The 22,455-nt window shown below is 38.1% G+C and overlaps 1 protein-coding gene across 1 annotated transcript; it reads right to left on the reverse strand.

Annotated features, from left to right (window-relative positions):
- Positions 1-17,639: 17,639 nt before the first annotated feature.
- LOC149213965 (putative disease resistance protein At1g61300) lies at positions 17,640-20,582 on the reverse strand. Its single transcript, XM_089389223.1, has one exon. The coding sequence runs from the start codon at positions 20,580-20,582 to the stop codon at positions 17,640-17,642; it is 2,943 nt and encodes a 980-aa protein (XP_089245349.1).
- Positions 20,583-22,455: the final 1,873 nt, after the last annotated feature.

Here is a 22,455-nt window from a genome sequence, read left to right on the forward strand (position 1 = left end):
AGGTTGGTTGCCCTCCAGAATTGCGCAATTTCTTGGGGGAGTTGCTCAGCCTGCAGCTGGACCAAGTCCGGGTGATCAATCTGTGAAGGGAATGCATCGAGATGTGATTGACAAGTTGCCTTTGTGCAAGAAAAACACTGAAGCTTGTGTACTTGATGAAGCAAGACATGCTGCTGTGAAGGTTGGAAGGGAGGCTCCAAAATGAAGCTAAGGAAAAATTTTGGAGGGTGGTTGTAGCTGCTACAACATGTTCCTGAGCTTATCTTTCAATGCCAATTTCCTAGTATCATTGTTGCTTTCAAATTACTCTATGAGGGTTTTCCACATGGCATAAGCAGTCTACTTGCCATGCAAACTTGAAACCACGTGCTATTTGACACCCTCCAGGATAATCCTCTTGGATTTTGCAGTATCTTTCTTCCACTATGCCAGTTGTTGTGCATTTGATGCTACTAGTTTTGGAATATTAGTTTGTGTGTACTCTAGTTCTCCATTTTCATCAAACACAACTTCCATTTTGTCTTTCCAAGCTATGAAATTCAAAGTGCCCTCTAATGCATACTCAAGCCTCAATCCATAGAAGGACATTGTTCCTGCACTGAAGAAAATTTTCTCCATAAACTCCGCAATTCTAAATTTCTTTGCGAGAAGATTAGGAATCTAGTTTCTATCTAGTTTTCAATAGCTCTGATACCATGTAGAAATTGCAAGAAAATTTCTATTTCTAATGAAATCGAATTGAAATCAAGAGATAAAATTTTCTTCTACTATTCTGTGGAAAGGAAAACACATGATAGAAACACATGCAATAACATGAAACCATCCAAACATAAGGAACATAATGATTTTACAGGGGAACCCAAATGGGAAAAACTCTTCCTCTGTTTGCATTATATTAGATGAGAAAAAAATGATCAATTACAATGACTACTTCACACATGAAGCACACCTTGCATTGCAATTCTAATCTCCTCCTCCTGAGGCTGCTCTCCAAAAGACTTTTCCAAATCTTGGCCTCCTGCTTATCCTATTTCCTTGTGCAATTCATGAAGAAATTGGCTCCTAAAGAATAGGAGAAGCCCATATTTGGTTGCACCATTCCCAAGAGAAGAGTCTCACTTGTTACATACCAACTGTATACACTCTTTAATGTAAAATAATAAATACATTGATGCCTTTTTACTCCACTCAACTAGGAAATTCGAATTCCATGCGTGATTGGGTCTATTTTTATTAAATTGATCAGTTAACTGAGAGATCAATGAGTTAAAAATTGTTATAACTACTCAACTAAACTCCTACTGACTCCACTAATGACTAGAGCTTAGATAAATGAGTTTAAATAACAATAACTCCATTAGATGCTAAATATTAGCAATCAACCCATGCACAACTCTACTTCTAGCTTATAACTTGAATTTATTGATTTCACTAGGATATAAAGCCATATAACTCCAGATAACTGCAATCCAAGTCATCCTGCTGATGTGGAAATCAAATTTCTCCATTTAACTAAGGAATAAGTCAAATAGAGCTTTTCTTTCTACAATTCCAACACTTCAAAGCACTATATTATAGTAAACATAATGCTTACATGCCCTCCTATATTATAGTCAACATAATGCTTACATGTCTTTATGGAACAGGAGGATTTCCCCCAAGCTCTTTGGAATCTGAACAAACAAAAAAACCCTGAGTGGTATCATATTCACTCTCTTCGAGAATGGTACGATTGACTGAAGGTGAAATCGGGTCAATTGTTTCCATGACCTGTTGATTTGGGTCAGGTATAGACTCATAGGATTCACTTTTAGAGAGAGTGGATTTGTCTGACGGTTGATTTTGGTTAGTCAATTTATCAACTAGTGAAGGATTAAGGGATAGTCTCCTCTAACCATATGGAAGTCGTTGCAGCGAAGCAGGATCGTTATCCAACACTTCTTTGGCTTTGTCTAGATAGGGACAAAGGTGAATGGGGTGATTCCCTTCACATAACCTACAGGGAAACTTAACTCTACCCTTATTTCCATGACCTTTACTACCACTAGTTGATGGTGTGTCACCAGCATGATCTCTAGAAGTCGATGACACAGGATGATATGAATGAGAAGACATTGGCCAATAATTCCAAAGAGTAGTTAAGTCCATGCCAGGGTGCTCTGCAGAGCACTTAGCCTTCCTTTCACTTGCGCTGGGCAAGTTTGAGCGAAATTCACATAGGGTTTGGGGAATATTCTTATCTTTTGGAGTCATCTAGAAGGTTCCCTCACTTATCAACTCCTATGAGCTTGAAAATGGATGAGGAATGAGTTAAGATGCATCCTATCCTCTCATTCCTTCCTCCATGGAACTAATTCTAAGTACGGAAGGCCATTCAATGCCACCATTTATGACAAAACCTCCTTCATCTCCCTATAAATTAACCACTTATCTAAGTGATCAGGGGTTGGACTATGTTGAATTGGAAGGAGATAATGTTGCTATGAGAATTGGCTTTGATGCAAGTATTGTAATGCTACAAGTTTGTCATGCTTTTGATGTGATGTGGATGGGATCCAAGCTAGAGGAATGACTTTGAATCAGACACAATGGTTGTAATTCCTTCTTCTATTCAATAAAGTATTTGAACCTTTCTCCCATATGTTTGTATTGTCTTATGATGCTTATTTGTGTGAAATGAATCTGATTCTATTTACTTGTATTCAATAGATCTTTTGCTTTGATCGGTTCTTTGTCTTATGTTGATGTTTACACGTACTTCTCAAGCGTGTTAAGTACGGAAAGGAGTGACAGGATCGATACAAAGGAGACAAGAGGAAAGAAAAACTACAAGTAGGTCTTCTCATCTTCTTTGTCTTATCTATTGCTTATAGGAAAAGGCTAAAGTGCTTTAAATTGTTGTTCTAGATATGGCTACTTATCTAGGGAATTAGTATTTATCCATAGATACCAAATTCTCCAAAACAAACAAGCTTGTCTGCCAGCGTCGAGGGATTCTTTTTGTTAGTTATGTGCCAGCGTCCCTGGGAATTAAGCCACTTTTTTCAGGCTCAGAGCCCAGGTCAATGCCCAGAATTTCATGATCTCTTCAGAACCATAAAATAATAGGGAAACAATGATGCTAGAGAAAATACTTAAACAATTCCTCAACCAGACCCCTACTAGCCATGATAGGAATTTCGTCAAACATATCACAAACATGTAATCAATAGGTGTAAACAATAGAATTAAGCATAGGTATCTCATACTTATATGAGAATCACTAAGAACCATTGTTCCCTCATCTCAATTACTTCATTATCATCTATTAGGTCATAGATACATTGTCCATTCACATACAAGTAAAAACATATTGAGAGCAATACATAGTTGTTGTCATAAAACATACATATAGCCAACATAGTAACAACAGAAATATCATGAATATATCAGCCATGAAATCCACATATAAACCAGTACATTTACACATGAAAACCAAGGGAATGAATTTCTCATTAATGAATGCAAAAACCAATGAGAGATGGGACTACCACATTCCACTCGACCATAGAATGGCTAAGCCAAATCTCTCTTTAGCCATTCACCCCTGTGCCATATTCCAAGTGTGAATGTGGGACTCAAACCAAAAGAACCAACCAGGGCATACCGAGGCTAAACCAGCTCACCCTCATCAATAGAAACCAGGATTTACCGTAATCCATCTTGGACCACTAGGCCAACATAATAAACACATCATGATAGACTTTACCATGATCTCCATCCGTTCACCAGGCCAAAAAATAATGGATGCCATCGTATCTCTCCACCTACACTGTGAGGAATTTTCCTGTCTCCTAGTCTCTTAGGCTTTATCGAAATCCAAACCCAGATCACTAGGCCCTAAATCGATACCCACTCCAAGCTTTTCTGCATATCCCAAAACTAGGATTACTAGGCCCAATGGAGATCAAACCACCTCTTGGATTTATCGTATATCCTTCCATTCACCGGCAAGGATTCCTAGGCCCATCAAGGCAACACAACCCTGGCTTTATCGCAACCCATAGTTTATTTCAGGGGTCACTAGGCCAGTGGCTTTACCATGATCCACAGCTTGGTTCAGGGACCACTAGGCCATGTGCTCTATCATTCGAAGATCCACCTCACTCGACTTCGAATCCATCTGGAAATCCAGCTTAACCAAAACATGAGAACCCCATCACACCATGGCTATCTAGAAATGGAAAGGCTAGGCTGAAAACACTATTACACCTAGCAAAACCCATGCCATAACAACAAAAGAACCACATGCAATACCATGCATGCCAAATCTAGCAAGGAAAATACATATGCAAATCGATACCTACAAAGAATCATGTTGTAGCTTCTTGATCTAACCTTTCCCTGCTTGATCTTTGCTTCCTCTTGCCTTCTTTACCTTTCTTGCTCCAAAGCCAAAGTGCTCTAAGAAAACTCTAAGTGTCCAAGAGAGAGAGAGAGAGAGAGAGAGAGAGAGAGAGAATAATGAGAGAGCTCTAGAACTAAATTGACAAAAGGTTACCAACTGATCCTGAGAAGCCTTTTTATGAATGAGGCCTCTATTTTCTTCATTTTCCATTATTTTCCTTCATTTTCCTCCTCACATGCAACCTGTGACCTTGCACCTCCCTTTTCTCCTAATTTCCATTATTTTCATAAATAAATGTGTCAAAAATGCCATTTTGTCTTTCCAAAGCCTTAGTCATTTCCTTTGTCGATTTCCTTAGCCATTAAACCAATAAACACCCACACTAGGATGTTTTTCCCAACATTCAACTTGGAATAAGTGTCCCATCAACCATGGTTATTATTTTAACTTTTATTACATGGAATTTTCACTAGGTTTGTTACAAAAGGCTTGTTATTGTGGCAAAGGAAGGATAAGATAATTGGGAGAGATCTACAAGGTCAAGGCCTACAAGGGTTGTAATCTTCTCCTACCTTTTATTAATACAAAAGTTCCTTTTTTTCCTATACATTATGTCTCATTTATGCATATGTAGAACAATGAATCCTTGAAGTCTTGTTTAGAGTTATTTGTATATGTCATTTGTATGTTTTGGTTCTCTTGCTTGTTTTGGATGATTTGCAGATTCCACTTTTAGTAATTGAAGTTGGAGTTGAAGTTTACAAGTGAGGAGGAGAAGAGAGCTTACATTGGATCCCAAGTAAGTATTTTTTCCATATTTCAAACATCCCTTAGGAAAACATAGCGATTTTGTCTCAGTTGTTTCTAGATCAAACCACTAGATATAGGGAAATTACTTCTATCCGCAGAAGGAATTTACCCATCAAACAGAGATGTCTAGGAAATCCATCTTGGTCTGGATGTAAATATGTAGGCCACTCTGGTACTTCAAAACTAGGTGCCACTTGGAGTTTTGGATACCAAACTTTGAGTGTAATGTATGGAAAATATTTGTGTACTTTGGCATTTTGTGGTCTCTCACCTATCACAAAGCTACCCATATTTTTTACTAGTCATCATAGTTCCCTATGGGGTAGAATTCCTCCATTAGGACATCAACAAAAGAGAATCAAGTGGGTCATTTTTTGAATATCATAGACTCATCTTCATTATATCTCTTCCAATATCATTTAGGTAGTATACAATATGAAAATGATGATGTATTCCATCTATACATCCATTCTGAACCTCATATATTAGGGGAAACTATTATCACCTAAAAATTTCTCACAAAGCTATATAGGTGATCACCATAAAACATCATTAATTCAACAAGACAAGGGTTCTCTGAGGAAATTAATTAGTAACCCACAAGAATTTGATTTTAAATTTACATATTAGATATTTTTCAATTTACACATAGTAACCTTTTATATTTTTCATGATGTGCAGCCCCTTGATGGTCACATGGATTTGTAGAGAGTGACATTTCGTTAAAGAGCGGCATGTAAAACTAAAAAGATCATATTAGATACAAAGTACAAGGTTCAAACAACTCACTTGTAAACTCCCACGCACTTAGCGAAGAGTAATTGGAATCCCCAAAGGACTCCCCATATTGCCTTCAAACACGACGAGCATAAACATGAATCAACATTCATTTAATGAACTGTACCCTTCAAGACCTTGGAAAATATTATAAATACCAGTCTTGGATTGATTTCAGAAAGAGAAGAATTGTATTTCCAGGCTACCAAAATCTAGTTGGAAACTCACTCAGATTTCCAAAGTTGGTTAAATGCACATTACAAACTTTTGAAGCCTTCACCATTGAAGCAACTCACAAACTTCTTGAGAAGAGTGAGAAATAACAGAAGGAGAAGGAAGTAACCTACGTTGGAGGATTGAAGATGGAAACTCCAACTCTTCATATTCCTTTGTGTCTCATTAAGCAGACAATTTTTGTCTTAAACCACAATCAATAAAAGAGTCTTTGCTTCCCATTTCATATTGTATCTATTTCTTGTTTGTTTTGTTTATTCATCCATGTTTGAATATAAAAATAGTTTAGCTATGAGTTTGCAATTGCTTCTAACAACTATTGTGATCTTGTGTAGGTTGCAACAACTTGCATAATGAGTGGGATTGTCTTCCAACAAATTCCACCACACAACCGTTATGTGTACATTTATTTTTTTTTGGTGCAAATTGAAACCATTGGTTAGTTACTTGAAGTACACTAGCATATATACATGTTTTGCTTGAGTAATTTTCACATATGTACAAGTTATACTAGAAAAAAAGGTTTGTATGTGAATTCAAATTTTGTTTTTTGAAGAGTTCTTCGGATGGAGAATGTCTGCAAAAGGCAAGAGGATGATGTCATTAAGCCAAATCATGCATATTATAATAAGTGTGGCAAAAGATAGTATAACATAGTTCAAATAATTCGAAGAATACCAATAACATTGTTGGCACTATATAGAAAATGAAAATTGATGTAAAAGATGGCATACTAAGAAGTCCCTAAGTGGGACTATACAATAGAAAAATTATTGAAAAGGAAGGATATTGTGTTGTATCAAATTAAGAAGAATGTATTTTTTTTTCATTATTACAAACACATAATGCATGAAGGAATATTGTTGGAGACTAAATTGAAAGAAGAAAGGTATACGTATACATAAATATAGAAGGAAGGAAAGACATAACAGTAGATGAGAATGTGATTGAAGGGATTTCCTTAAAGTCAATGACCCATCCTAGTTGCATTAAGTCCAATAATTTTTTCATTAAGATCCAAATAAATAACGAACTTATCACTATAAATTTTGGTACAAGTCACTAGCAAGATCTCACCTCAAACATGATCATAATGAAGAAGCTCAATCTACCTAGAGTTCTAAATTATGGACCTTATTGGTTGGTTGGCTCAACAAGCACAAGGATTTATGTGTTTAACACAAATGCAAGGTTGATTTTTCCCTCTTAATCGATTTCATTAGCAAAATAAAGTTCAATTAGATTTCTGACAATTTATATATATGGATTTGAGATGTTATCTATTGATGGAGCAACAACTAGTATTGATTAATCAAATATGACCAAACATTATTCAATGATAATGTATAAAGATCCAATACCCTTATATTTGGTTTCTATAATTAAAGATATTTGGTTTCTATAATTAAAGATATTTGGTTCCTATAATTGAAGATTAGATTGACCAAAGCCCAAGGATAGTTTACATTACTTGTTTTTATGAACAAAGAAGGAAGTGAAATTTGCATTTTTCAATTGGTTCCAAAATTTTGAGGATTTGTTGTGTGTAATGGTATCAACATGAAAATAGAATTTAAATGAGTATAAAAAGTTGTACAAGTTACTATAATGTTATATTTTAATGTTTTTCAATAACATGGCATTGAGATTCCTCCAAACCATGCAATTCAACATGGGATTGATTGATAATAAACACTTGGTATGGTAAACAAGGTGTTGTATATGGCTTCATTATTAAAAAATTAAGATAACAAAAGAGACATTTAGGAATTATTGAATCGAAGGAACATTGAGTTCAAGTTATTGGTTATTGAATTTTTCGTTATTTTTAATATCAAATATAAACTATATATAGAAAATGTTGTTATAGACATTTTTGTGCCTTACAGCATGAAGCATGAAATGTCCATAATCAAAGGGATCCAAAGTCCCTAAACATGTTGTTCTTACCCCTAGAGGAACAAGGTCAGCAAACCACAGCACTTCAAATCAGTTCTCCACCTGAAAACACTAAAAAACAAGCAATTTCGGGATCATGTCAACTGCTCCACTGAGCATCTGCGCTGAATGTCAACTGCTCCACTCTGTACCTGCGCTGAATGTCAAATCTAATGAAGGCTACCTGCACTGGGCGAGATTGGCCAAGTGGCACAGTCATTCTTCAAGGTGTCAATGCCCAGGAAGCTTCCAAAATGACACTTGGATCAGGGAATTCGCCTTGTGATGAGTAAGAGGATCTAGATCTCCAAGTGGAAGCAAGAACCTCCAAGTGGACTCAAGAACTGAAGAATAACTGAAGTGGGAGAGGACACTAGTCAGCTTCATGCCAACCTCAAGCTGACTCATCCTTTCTCCAAATCTCCTATATATAGAGCTCTCTCATGAGGTCTAGGGAGGCTGGAATTTTGTGAAAGCAAGGAAGTGCTGTTGGTTTGAGTTTAGAGCTATTGGGTGATTGCTTTGAAGGAGGTGAAGAGGAGATTTCTTTCTGCTGGGAGGTGTTGCTGGATTGGGCCTTTTATGGTTGTAACACTCTCAGAACTTTACTTCTTCCATTAATAAAGCATTTGAGGTTCTTCTATATGCATGTGTTTCAATGATGTATTGTTGTACTTGTGTATTTGATTTATTCTAATCCTTGAATCAGTTATGAATGTATGCTTCTTGTAGTTTCCCTCTCTTGCCTTTTTGCAGGATCTTTGTGTAGCTGGGCCAGTGAAAGAGCAAGGAGCTGGGAGCAAGCAGCAAGGAGAGAAGATTGGATCAATCATTAGCGGAAGACATCGGTTAGTGGATCTCTTTCTCCCCTATTTACTTTCATAAAGAAGAAACCTTAGATAGCTTTGCTTTCAGTTGTTGCTGAGGTACTATCACCCTTAGAGTGGGATAGGGTCATTCCGTATTGGATACTTTTCCCCACAACAAATTGGCGACTCCGCTGGGGATCGTATCTTGTTGGTTGTTTGTGTTTTTGCTATTCATTTCATAAACACAGGGAGTACCGAATCGAACTGCATTTGGATCTCTCAAATGCAAAGTAGAGGGCAGCTACTCTAGCTCAGTTTCTGGGCATGTTTATGATTTGAAGAGCTGATCCACAAGGACTCTGAAGCTCTTAGTGATAGCTTTTCATCCTCCTAATTATCCCTTAGTGTGTACTTGACTGATAGCTTCTGATTTGGCCAAAAACTGTGAATTTTTTAGCAATCTGTGACCCGAAAACCAGAGAAACGCAAGTTTCATTCTTCAGTGCAGGCTGTACAAAGGCTGTCTGCATTTCAGCGCAGGTAGCCCCTTCGGGAACTGCGCTGAATGTCAAACTGACAGTGCATTGCCTGCGCTGAACCAGTGTTGCCTTGTGCTACTGGGGTTTCCTGCTGTTTCTTGCCCTGTTTTCACCCTTGTTTTTGCTGCCTGTTACCAGTCAATGTACCTATCTGAAACCAACTTTCCTTGCCACTATTCCGCCTCGGTTGTATAAAGAAACTGTGATTGTTCTTTGTGTATTTCTTGTTTCATTTACAGTTTCCCATAACGAAAAGCGAACTAGTCTTGTTGTGGCCTCTTAGATCCAGAACTGTGATAAGTGTCGTAGTGATCTTAAGAGTTAGTTTGATTGCTGTTCATAGCTGATTGAGCTTTTGCTTTCGTCATATGGTTTGAATTTATACATTTCTAGTGTCGAAACAAGTAAATATTAAGGTGTCTTTTGATTTTGGACAAACTTGTTTGCTTTCGCTTGAAATTGAATTCGAAATTATACAACAGCTTTCTTTTGTAATACATCAACATTAAGAAAGAGAAAAGAAATACCTGCATTGTGCATGTGCATTTGACAGCTTGCATGTTGATTTAGGGAAAAGTGCATTAGTGTGTGCTCTATGATCTGTGTGAAAAGATGATGTCTTTCTTTTCCCTCAGTAGTTAAGATTTTCAAAGTTGAAAGATTGAAAAGCTTGCTTATCATCTTAGACTGCATCTAGGAAGTTGTTTATACATCTCGTGGTGATCCTTAAAGGCAAACTGCTAAGCAAGATCAACTTAAAATGAATTGAATTTACATAACAACGCATTGAAACATAACGCAAATACATAGAGGTCTAAGCTAGAGACGTGTTTCGGCGTCGTTAAACGTGATATCTTAGCGTTGAGTGGTTGGGTGATTCCTCCACGGTGAAGCGATAAGTATTAATACGGACTTGTGCTCCCACGTACCGTCGCGTATATATTGGGAGACCCCTATAGGAACAAAGCCTTTATCCTTAGGAAGCCGTGTCGGCCGCCCTACTGATCGCGATGCAGTGAACACAGCATTCACGAAGATCGACCACCCGTACCGTAAAACGTATTCTGTGGTTTCGCGAAAGGTTTGGCACACCCTCTGCCTAGATCTCCAGAGCAGTTTCTTTTGGCCTTTTTCAAACTCTATAACTGAAAAATTCCATCCGAGCATTTGTCACTTCGGGCTCGTTAAAACATCGAAGGAGACTAGAGTCATCTTTAGCTTTTTCTCGACTCTTAAAAAGTGAAAAATCAAGTTGTGTCTAAAGCGTCGTTATAAAATTCATTTTAAACGGAACATAATCACCTCTTATTCCCGCGTTGATCTGTAGGTTGAGACCATGGAACGCCCCAACCAAGGAATTCCACATGATGGAAATCCTAGTCCTTTCTCCTCTTGGGGAGAAGTTGGTGTGCCCCATATGGCCACATTGTCGCTTCCAGGACTGACAATTGGCCTGCCAATTTGGCTATTCTCAACTAATGTGGTTCAGAACACCATGGTTCCTGAGCAGTCGAGTCAACAGTTAGATCAGTATAGAGCTGCCCACCAGCCTTCTACTTCCAATAACTCTTCCTCCAATCCTTCATCTTCGCAAGGTAGAGCCGGCAAAAGCCAAGCTCCCATGGAGAAGAAGGAGAAGAAGAAGAGAGAGAAGAAGAAGAAGGAGCCTAAGGCGACTGGGGGCAAGCAAAAGACATCTGACAAAAATCCACACACAGCACAGACCGGGCCCAAATCGCCATGTGTCATATGTAGAGGAGACCATTTCCATAGAGATTGTCCCTGTATTCCCAGGATACTAAGGGACTAGTCCCCTTGTTTGCACAATTCGGGAGCATCAACCTCTGACAGCCAGGTTGAATGCTTACCGTCAACCAGCGAAAGTGAAGGACAAAGAGGAGGAGTAAGATCCCCCTGCAGATTGTGTGAAGGCGATCACGCCATCCACCATTGTCCCTTCTTAGATGAAGCGAAGAGAGTTTTGGGAGATCGTCTGGTTTCACCGGTAAGACTTCCTCCTGGATACAAAAAACTCATGCCAAGTCCTTTGTTGGTTGAAAATACAGCTGGCCCGCTCAAGTGGTCAGCTGAAGCGTCAGTCACTGATAATGAACCTACTGAATCCAGACCGGACGAAAGTCCAAAGGTCGATACGGCAGTTGACCCGGTTCTCCCTTCAGAAGTTTCATCTTCAAATGACACCGTCACTGAAGATTCGTCTTCAAATGACACCCTCACTGAAGAGAATAAGGATGACACCATCCAGATTCTTTTCATCAGCACAAACTCTGATGAGCGTCAGGGCAATGCGCCCATTCCTTTATCGCAGGAAGGAACATCATCAGGGTCGTACCCGGCCGTATATTCGGTCCCACCACCAAGCAACCTGGTTGTATCCTTTGATTGGAATCAACTAGGCAGACCCTGGTTGCCAGCTAGTATACCATTCAGAATCATTGTCCAAATCTACAGGATGATAATGGCTGGCACTATCATTGATGAAAGGGCATCTGTGAGTATCCTTTCCTCTGTTGCTTGGAAAGCACTGGGTTCCCCGGCGCTTTTACCTGAGATAAGAAATCTCTCGGGTTTTGATAAAGGAACCAGTCGACCATTAGGGATCCTCCCCAATGTGCCTGTTACATTGAAAGGGAAGACCGTTCAAATGAACGTGATGGTCGTTCAAGGACCCTTGGATTATAATCTACTCCTTGGACGAGACTATATATATTGCATGGGAGCAATAGTCTCCTCACTCTTTAGAGTAATGTGTTTTCCACACGAAGGAAGAGTGGTCAAGCTTGTAGACCAACTTTCATTTCCGGGATCACGCATCGCAAATAGTCAAATACCAACCCTGAATGGTCTATTCACTCAAGAAATATCTCCACCCCCAGTCCTCCTTCCCGATGAGTGCGAGTGATTTGGAAAGATGGGACTGGAACCCAGGGGGCATGCATCCTGGTCTGCTTCGGGCAGAGGAAACCCTGGGGATAAGGTAGAATTTCCGCGGGAGAATATGACTAGTCCGTACCCCGTCCGTGGTTGGAAGAGGGGTTGTTCTAGAATAGGATTCTTTTGTCAAAGTTATGTGTTTGACGAGTTTTAGTCATTCACCATTGTCTACTATGGGAGACAGTGTCGAAGAAAGAGATTCATTTGCGGCAGCAAATAGAACCATCTTTGGGTAACCAGAAAGAGGCAAGCCTCACCCTTTAAAACAAATGTTTTATCGGATAAGTAGGGGCAGCCTTGAAATCCTACTTTATACCTGGGGGCATGCAATCTTTTGGAGTGCGAGCGAGGGACGGCTATTTATTTTTTAAATTTTTAGGTCCTCCCTTTAAACCTGTAGGTCTAACCCTTTAAACTCGTAGGATTAGCCGATTCCGACCTTGCATAAAGAAAGAATGTGGGGCAAAAGTCAAAATTTGCTAAATATGGAGCATAGCTTCGTGAGATAAAGCTCCATAAAAAATAGCTATCTCACAGGAGACATTCTTATCTTATGACTGGTATAATCGAGCAGTTTTAGCACATAGTTCATGCTCGTTAAAAAATAAACGCAAGAATCGAGCAGTTTTAGCACATAGTTCATGCTCGTTAAAAAATAAACGCAAGAATCGAGCAGTTTTAGCACATAGTTCATGCTCGTTAAAAAATAAACGCAAGAACCGAGCAATTTTAGCACATAGTTCATGCTTGTTAAAAAATAAACATAAGATTGTGAGCAGGCTTTCCCTTAGAGTTCAAGCTCATTCAGAAAAAATGAACCGGTAAATAACCTTTTGTGATCGTAAATCCATCAGCCATAAAAGCCTTGGTTGTGTTCGCCCGTCACCTCCACTTTTCATTTGGCCGATCATTCACCTCCATTTGTGTGTTTACCTCTTTTGAGAAACAGCTGCGAAGAGTGATTTCACCTAGCCATCCTTGTGACACTGCCGTGATTGGAGAATTCCAACCTGTACCTGGAATCTGCTGCTATCCCTGTTTATCACTCGTTCCTCAAAAGACGAGTCTTCTTTGAGCTCTTTTCATCTGACTCGTAAAAATATGAAAAGTTCGCCGAGTTTTGGCCTTCCAGCTCGTTAAACGACCGGAAGAGCTATCCCTCCTCTAGATTTTAATCTTTTTGGACCTGAGGGATTATTGCACAAAAAGATCGAGCGCTTGTTTTGTTCGGCTCGTTAAAAGTACCGAAAACTCATCCCTTCTGTATTGTTTTATACTTTTTCGGACTTAAGGGATTAGATGACGAAAAAGGAATTTTGGAGTTAACTTTCTGTACCTTTTCAGACTCTCTAAAAATGAAAAGGACCGAGTTTTCCTTGTCGTTAGACTCGTTAAAATGATTAAATAGCGACAAACTTGTCTTTAGACGAGAACGAGTTTCCCTATCGCTAGGCTCGTTAAAACATAGCGATGGGCTTGCCCGAAGGGCAGGTTATAGAACAAGCATATGTTATCCTCCTCAAGCTTGACAAAAATAAAGAGGTACTGGTCAGAAATGACTGGGGAAAAATTGGGAGAACTTCAAAGCTTTAATGGTAGCAAGTCGCTCTTGAACATGACACTTTTCCTCCGTACCACATCGGGTTGGGTTGTTTCATTCACCGGTCTCATCACCATGGTCCTCGCCAAACCATCCACATTTGGGGTAATGCTACCGATCCACCGCATCAGTGTCGTTATATGTTCAAGAGATGTCGTTCAGAAAGAGTCAACCGTGTCCCATCCATTGCCATACATTATCCTTCATCCGCCCATGATCGCCACCCTGAATCATATGTCACAATTTGTTTTCACCTCCACTAAAATCATTAGCTCCGTTCCGTGTCACTGATGTGGGATTCATTAAGGCCCTCCTTTGACAGATCACTTCTTGTCGACTTCAGCTCATTATCCAAGAAGTTGATCTAGGAACAACCCCTTCAGTACTTTGAAGCTTGCATGCCTCAATGGCAAGTTTCTCACTTCCGGCGACAGGTATACGTCAATGACCTTCGACCAGAAGATTTTGCGTGGCGTTCGACGCCAAGTCCTTTATTCACGCCACGTGAATTGTACTGCAGTACCTTGAGGGTCATTATCATTATCGGTGATTCCTCTCGCGCTTGTTAACGGTTTTCATTATTGACCGGTAATCAAGCGATGTCTTTCCATGTTCGACTTCAGCACAATTCTCACATGGATCGACTTGTACTTAGAGTGAAGATCGAACGAGTTTGAAGACCCCGGATCTAGTTTCATCCATCCGGGCTGCGATATATATTCAGGAAATATAAAAGCATTTGTCATGTACATCATTGCAGCAGATGATCATCCTATTCAAAGGATGATAATTTCAGCAGAGAATTATCAGTCTGCCATCAGACGATCGTCTGTTCTATGTACCAAAATGTATTTATAAAGCTGAGCATGGGAATGCCCGCCTCAGCTAGATCATGAAAGCAGAATGAAAAATAATGTATTGTATTGTATTTTATTACAGGTCACCTCTCAGCGATTGAATGAACTTCGGATCCTTTGGATAAAGCATTTCACTCGATAAACGACCTCATACTTTAGGGGGCAACTGTTATAGACATTTTTGTGCCTTACAGCATGAAGCATGAAATGTCCATAATCAAAGGGATCCAAAGTCCCTAAACATGTTGTTCTTACCCCTAGAGGAACAAGGTCAGCAAACCACAACACTTCAAATCAGTTCTCCACCTGAAAACACTCAAAAACAAGCAATTTCGGGATCATGTCAACTGCTCCACTGAGCATCTGCGCTAAATGTCAACTGCTCCACTCTGTACCTGCGCTGAATGTCAAATCTAATGAAGGCTACCTGCGCTGGGCGAGATTGGCCAAGTGGCACAGTCATTCTTCAAGGTGTCAATGCCCAGGAAGCTTCCAAAATGACACTTGGATCAGGGAATTCGCCTTGTGATGAGTAAGAGGATCTAGATCTCCAAGTGGAAGCAAGAACCTCCAAGTGGACTCAAGAACTGAAGAATAACTGAAGTGGGAGAGGACACTAGTCAGCTTCATGCCAGCCTCAAGCTGACTCATCCTTTCTCCAAATCTCCTATATATAGAGCTCTCTCATGAGGTCTAGGGAGGCTGGAATTTTGTGAAAGCAAGGAAGTGCTGTTGGTTTGAGTTTAGAGCTATTGGGTGATTGCTTTGAAGGAGGTGAAGAGGAGATTTCTTTCTGCTGGGAGGTGTTGCTGAATTGGGCCTTTTATGGTTGTAACACTCTCAGAACTTTACTTCTTCCATTAATAAAGCATTTGAGGTTCTTCTATATGCATGTGTTTCAATGATGTATTGTTGTACTTGTGTATTTGATTTATTCTAATCCTTGAATCAGTTATGAATGTATGCTTCTTGTAGTTTCCCTTTCTTGCCTTTTTGCAGGATCTTTGTGTAGCTGGGCCAGTGAAAGAGCAAGGAGCTGGGAGCAAGCAGCAAGGAGAGAAGATTGGATCAATCATTAGCGGAAGACATCGGTTAGTGAATCTCTTTCTCCCCTATTTACTTTCATAAAGAAGAAACCTTAGATAGCTTTGCTTTCAGTTGTTGCTGAGGTACTATCACCCTTAGAGTGGGATAGGGTCATTCCGTATTGGATACTTTTCCCCACAACAAATGTGCATGCATTATTTTTTTATTCTTTGAAACCCTATTATAAGTTAATATATATTATAATACATTAGCATGATGATGATGGTGGTGATTAACATCCACTAAGACCAATATGATTTGTTGGACTTTAAGAAAGCAAGAGATTAGTTGAGATTTTTTAACATTTCATTTCTATAATTGAAAAGAAGGGAAAGAAGTGTATCTAGATCACTATATTTTTTTGACTTAACAAGTTAAGGTTGGTGGAAAAGGTTTATAAAATTAGGATGGATGTGTGTAAGAGATGGGAAATCCAAGGAAAAGTGTTTTCCATGGTCAACCCTCTTAGTGTCCCAAAGGTGACAAACTCTTTTGTCCCAAGGTGTCTTGGGAATAGACCAATGTCCCCTCTCACTTTGAAGCTCATGAGAATTAGTTCTAATCTTGGTAATATTTATTTTCTTCTTAGCACTCGTCAAGACAAACATAAATATAATTTTGGTTCAAACAAAAATATAATTTTGGTTTTAGAGATTGGGGGTTATCACCTCCTTATAATACCTCAACTTCGCTTTTCCCTCTAACTCCTTATCATCCCAAAACTTATCCTTAAATTTGGAAGTAATAATATTTTTATTGTTCGTATTTTTCAAGATAGTTTCCTCCTTTGCCCCCAATGATCTAGCAAAGGTTGTGCATCCTTACGCTAGTCTTGCTTGAGCCAGAGGTGGCGGTTTTCGCTGGAGTGAAGCAATTTTAAAATACATATTGGCTTCCATATTGTATAATTTCTTTAATCATATTTTCAATGGAAAAATTAGTAGCTCAATCAAAAGAATAGAGTAAAGAATATTTCAAAACCACCTATAATCAAAACTACCTATATTCTTGAAAATTAAAACTTCAATTCAACTCATAAAATTCATATCAAACATTCTTTGCTTTATCTTTTAATCTAATCTAATCTAATCTAATCCATTTTAAGCTTTATTTTTCCATCACTTACTTTGACTCACACAAATCCATATCCCAATTATTTCTTAAAAAAGTAGAAGTCATTTAACTTATCTAAATATCAATATAACCATTCCATCAAATATCAAATAGATACCCTTACGCGTATGTTACTATTTTCATTCAAATATCAAATGTGTACACTTACGCGTCTATTACTATTTTCATAAAATAATAAATTGAAGTTTAACATATCTTATTTTAATATTTTTTAATTAAAAATTGAATAGCTTTTTTTTCCTCAAAATAAATGTTAAATAAATATATCGCAACAATATACTGGTTATGGCATCAATATAATTTAATTATTAATATAATATATTATAATATTAAAAATATATATTGTGAAAGTATTTTATTAAAATTTTAATTATTAAATATATATGAAAATATATAAATATATAAATCTTATTCAAGTTTATTTAAATAATCAAAATAACAATTTAATAATAAAATAAACACGAAAAAGATATAAATTAGAAATTTTCATCATGATATATTATTTATAAAAATTTATAATCTTCTCCAAAGACTTTGGAGAAAAAGATACAGTTCATTACACCAAAATTCATCGTAAACCCAACTATCTGCACTTCCTTGTAAGTCTTCAAAATTTTGTAACCTTTTATAAACTTCACTTATATCTACCATAGATGTCGTTACAACTTCTATGTTTGAATTTGCTTTTCTAATTTCATCTAAATTCTCTAATACCATTGGACAACTATATATTCTTATTTTTTGAAGTGTTTTGAGATTTACATAACCCATTGGCATCATTTTTAACGCTGGGCATTTCATCATGGTGAATATTTTAAGAGAAGGCATTGCACTTTCCTCTACTGCGGGCAACTCCTCTAATACCTCTAACTCAACCAGTGACAATATCTCCAAGGCAGGAAATGCACCGTTTTCACTAAATTCTTTTGGATACCTTTTTAACTCGAGACAACAACGCACCATATCCAATTGTCTCAAGCTCTTAAGCTTATGCAGTGGTGGGAGTTCCTGTAACATATGTAACTCCCATAATCTAAGATGAATCAAATTTTGAAATGGAAGAAAATCCATTTTAACCACAAGACGGCAATTTAGCATAAGTCTTTTCAACTTTGACATATTATTTAGGTCATGCGGAGGACCTGCCATCCCTGTGAGGGTCAGTTCAAGTGTCTCCATGTTAGCAAGTTTCCCAAATGTCCCCTCGCTAATTGTTTGTCCATTATTCTCTAAATATAAGCTTTTGAGTTCTGTTAACCCGCCCAAATCATCAATGGAAGCCTGCATTTTTGACCATCTGTGCTTTCCTTGGTGTTTTCTCCACAGACTACGGCAGTTGCTCATGTACAAGTACTCCAAAGACGTGAGGCCTGATATACTACATGGTAGACATTGCAAATCATCACAGTCGTCGAGGTCCAGGTACTTTAAAGATCTCAACTTATGAAAGACAGACGGTAGTTTTGTAATTCCAGATCTGGAAAGAATAAGGATTTGAAGATTCACAAGATTTGTGAGAGATGCAGGCAGCCTTGTCAAAGGAACGTGTGCCAAACTTAAGAATACCAGCTGTTTCAAACTGCCGACACTGTCCGGCAATGATTGGAGCGACGTCCATCTCAAATCTAGAACCTTAAGAGAGATCATACCCCCAATCAGCCTTTTTGGAACTTGTCTAATATTATTATTTCCAACAATCAGTGAGCAAATTTCCGGAGAGCTCAATGACTGGGGAAGGGAAGTCAATCTGTTGCTGTTCAACAAAATCCGAGTCCCTCCTGAACATTCATTTTCCTTTAAAGTTGTCAAGCCCTGACCTGCCCCGCAGTAGAAGTTTTCTTCTTGCTCAGCAATCTGAACTGCCAAATCACGCAGGACGTCGTGTATCCTGAACCATAAAACCCGCCCATCTACGTCTCTCCCAATGGGTTCGATCAAACAACGATCGGCCAAAATATTGACGTAAATTCTTCCCATCTGGAATGGGTCTTTGCCACCTGGATGTTGCAGCTGCTTCTTTGCAAGCAGTCCTTCTCCTATCCACAATGGAATCGCTTCGTCCACATGAACAATATAGTCCTCTGAGAAGGCAGCTAAGTAGAGAAAGCACATTTGCAGATTAATCCCGTATGAACTGCCCAGTGCGTCGTAGCTCAACCTTAGGCAATGATGGAGAGCTTCTTTGTCTTGGCCAGGCAGCCTTCGGGCTGCTAAGTGCCACTCATATTCACTGGTAACCCCTGCCATTGCTCTGCCTACTGCTTTGATTGCAAGAGGAAGCCCTCCACACTTGGCGCACACAATCTTGGCCGTTACTTCCTGGATGTTTGGATGCGTCCTGGTTGTCGAGGGAAAAGCATAATAAGCAAACAACCGCCAGCTATCATCCGCGATCAAATCCTCCATTGTGATTATGTGCTTCTCTTCAACTCCTATTTCTAACAGCACTCTGCGATTCCTTGTACTCACAATAACTGTGGAGATGGAAGAGTCGGTTAGCCGGAGTAGACCCAATTCCTCAAGCAATTTTGCACCCTCTTCCCATACATCATCCAATATCAAGACAAACCTCTTTCCCTGCAATCTCTCATACAACCAAATTTTTACCGCTTCTTGGTTAAGATTTTTACCACGATCTACGTTTGTTTGAATGGCTATTTGTGCAGAGAGCTCATTGAGAAGACTTGCTATAGACGGACTCTGAAAAACAGTAAGCCAAAGCAATAATCCATCGCTAAAAATATCTCTTACCTTTTTACTATTGAAGAGTGTCTTCATAAGTAGAGTTTTGCCGGAACCACCCTTGCCTATCACGCCAATGCGCAAGAAGGGAGAAGTAGCGGCTTCATCCACCACTAACTTTTCGAGTCTTGCTAAAGCATTCTCTTGTCCCACAATAAGGGGTTCGTTGATGAATAACCCCGATGAAGGAATTAGAGACTGCGAGGTAGTTGCAGATGTACTCGCTGAAGAAGAAGCCATGGTTTGGACGCTTTCTTTAATCTGCCCGAGTTCCACTTGGAGCACTGGAGTTTGTGCCGCAGTTTGGGCCAAGTTAACCAAAGGAGCCAGTTGGAGATGGTGGGCTATGTCTGAAATCAAAGAATTGATAGTTCTACTCGCTTTATAACGTGAAACTACGTCATACCATGGTTTTGTGCAGTGTTGTGCCACTGCTGATGCTTGTCGGAGAAGCGTATCTAACTTCTTAAGCCAACTATTAACAGCTGAAGCGCCCTTATTGCCGCTTTGACTGTTGGAAATTTTATTCTTATTTAATTCCAGGCGGTCTTCCTGAATGCCCTTGACAATAGGCTCGATTTCCATTACCAGATCTTTCAAATTGGCCAACTCTTTCTGGCAACTGAGTGCAATGCGAATGTGCCCAAGAATTTGGCCAATTGTCATTTGTATGCCCACACCAATAAATCCAGAAACAAAACCTGGATCAGCCATGATATAATTTCACTGGAGGAACAACAATATATGCAATCTCCTCTCTAACACAACAAAAACACGCAGAGGAGTAAACTATATATTTAAAAATCCCAAAAACGAGAATTACTCTTCCCTTCACTCCATTGGTGAAGCAATAATACTAAAACCGCAAAAGCAAAGCCGTCACGAAGTTAAGCAGAAATTGTGCAACACCCAAAAGCAGAGCATTCACAAAGTTCAGCAGAAATTGTGCAACTAAACCCAAACCAAAAAGCAACGCCTTCCTGAAGTTAACCAGAAATCGTGCAACTAAAATCCAACCCAAGATGATGGTAATCACTGAAGCAAAAGCTTTCCTGACCTCAATCCCGCACATCAATTTGTGCACACCATTGCATATACTTATACTAAACGTGGTATGCGTGTCAGCTGTGTCATTGCTTTATTTCACATTATTTTATGTTTTTTCAAGTTCAATGTTTAGGTTATTTCACATTATTTTATATTTTTCCAAATTCAGTAGTTTTCCGAACAATGCGCACCCACATTATTTTATATTTTTCCAAAATCAATGGTTTTCCGAACAATGCGCACCCACATTATTTTATATTTTTCCAAAATCAATGGTTTTCCGAACAATGCGCACCCACATTATTTTATATTTTTCCAAAATCAATGGTTTAAATAAATCGGAGGCAGTAAGTGCTTCCGAACAATGCGCAGCCACCTAAAACAGCCGTTTTCAATAGCCGTAGCTAGTTGTTAGACGCTTTGGAGTTCTCTGAAAATCTTTCTTGTAATGTCAGATTTGAAATTACATTACAGAATTGATTCTTGAACTTCTCAAATATCGTAAGGGTTTTTCACCGTATTATATACAATCAAAAACATAGTTTAAATAACCAAAATTATTTTGTAATGTCAGATTTGAAATTACATTACAGATTTGATTCTTGAACTTTTCAAATATCGTAAAGGTTTTTCACCGTATTATATACAATCAAAAACATAGTTTAAATAACCAAAATTATAATATTTTTTATTTTATTTTTTTCAAAAATACAATTAGGTTTAAGCAATTGCTTAATTATATCTTTATCAAAGTTGAATGTGTGTAAATAATTGAAATTATTGATATTCATATCAAAATGTAAAGGGGAGGAGACTTTTCGGAGTTTTTAGCTAATTTTTGGTAAGAACCCTACAAAAAAATTAATGATCAAATTTTGATTTGTGTTGTTTAAATTGGTTTTTTTATTATATATATGGATTCAACACCCTCAAGAATCCTAAAAAAAATTAATGGTCAAATTTTGATTTGTGTTGTTTAAATTGGTTTTTTTTTAATTATATATATGAATTCAACACCCTCAAGAATCCTACAAAAAAATTAATGATCAAATTTTGATTTGTATGGTTTAAATGGGTGTTTTTTATTATATATATGGATTCAACACCCTCAAAAACCCTTGTGGCACTTAGATTGCAAAAAGTTCACCCGTCACACTTGTGATTTGAATCCCCCTTGGATTCAAGATAAAATAAATCAGAAATTAAACCAAAAAACTTTTCAAGAAGTCTCACTTAACAACTCCATCCAAAGGTGTGTAAATAGTCAAAATTATCTATATAGGTGTAGATGGAGTTTTCCCTTGTTAATCAAAATTAATTTAATTTAAATCACTGCAAAACTATTTCACAGTGGTGAATTAATATATACAATTAAATATACAATTCAAATAACCCAAAATTTTTTTTAACTAAATATTATTTTACTAAATTTCAATAAAAATTCCAAAACCTCACACGAATTTTACGGGCATTTTTCGTGTTAAATACATTTAAAATTCATACACTCAGGTTTTTTCCAAATGTGTTATGAATTACGCAA

This window comes from Pinus tabuliformis, chromosome 1_1 (assembly GCF_031772625.1).
Source record: "Pinus tabuliformis cultivar Carrire ecotype Pingquan chromosome 1_1, CPIR1, whole genome shotgun sequence".
NCBI classification, from domain to species: domain Eukaryota; kingdom Viridiplantae; phylum Streptophyta; class Pinopsida; order Pinales; family Pinaceae; genus Pinus; species Pinus tabuliformis.

Coding starts and splice junctions, on each gene's coding strand:
- LOC149213965 (XM_089389223.1), bottom strand. CDS start 20,582: ATGGCTGATCCAGGTTTTGTTTCTGGATTTATTGGTGTGGGCATACAA.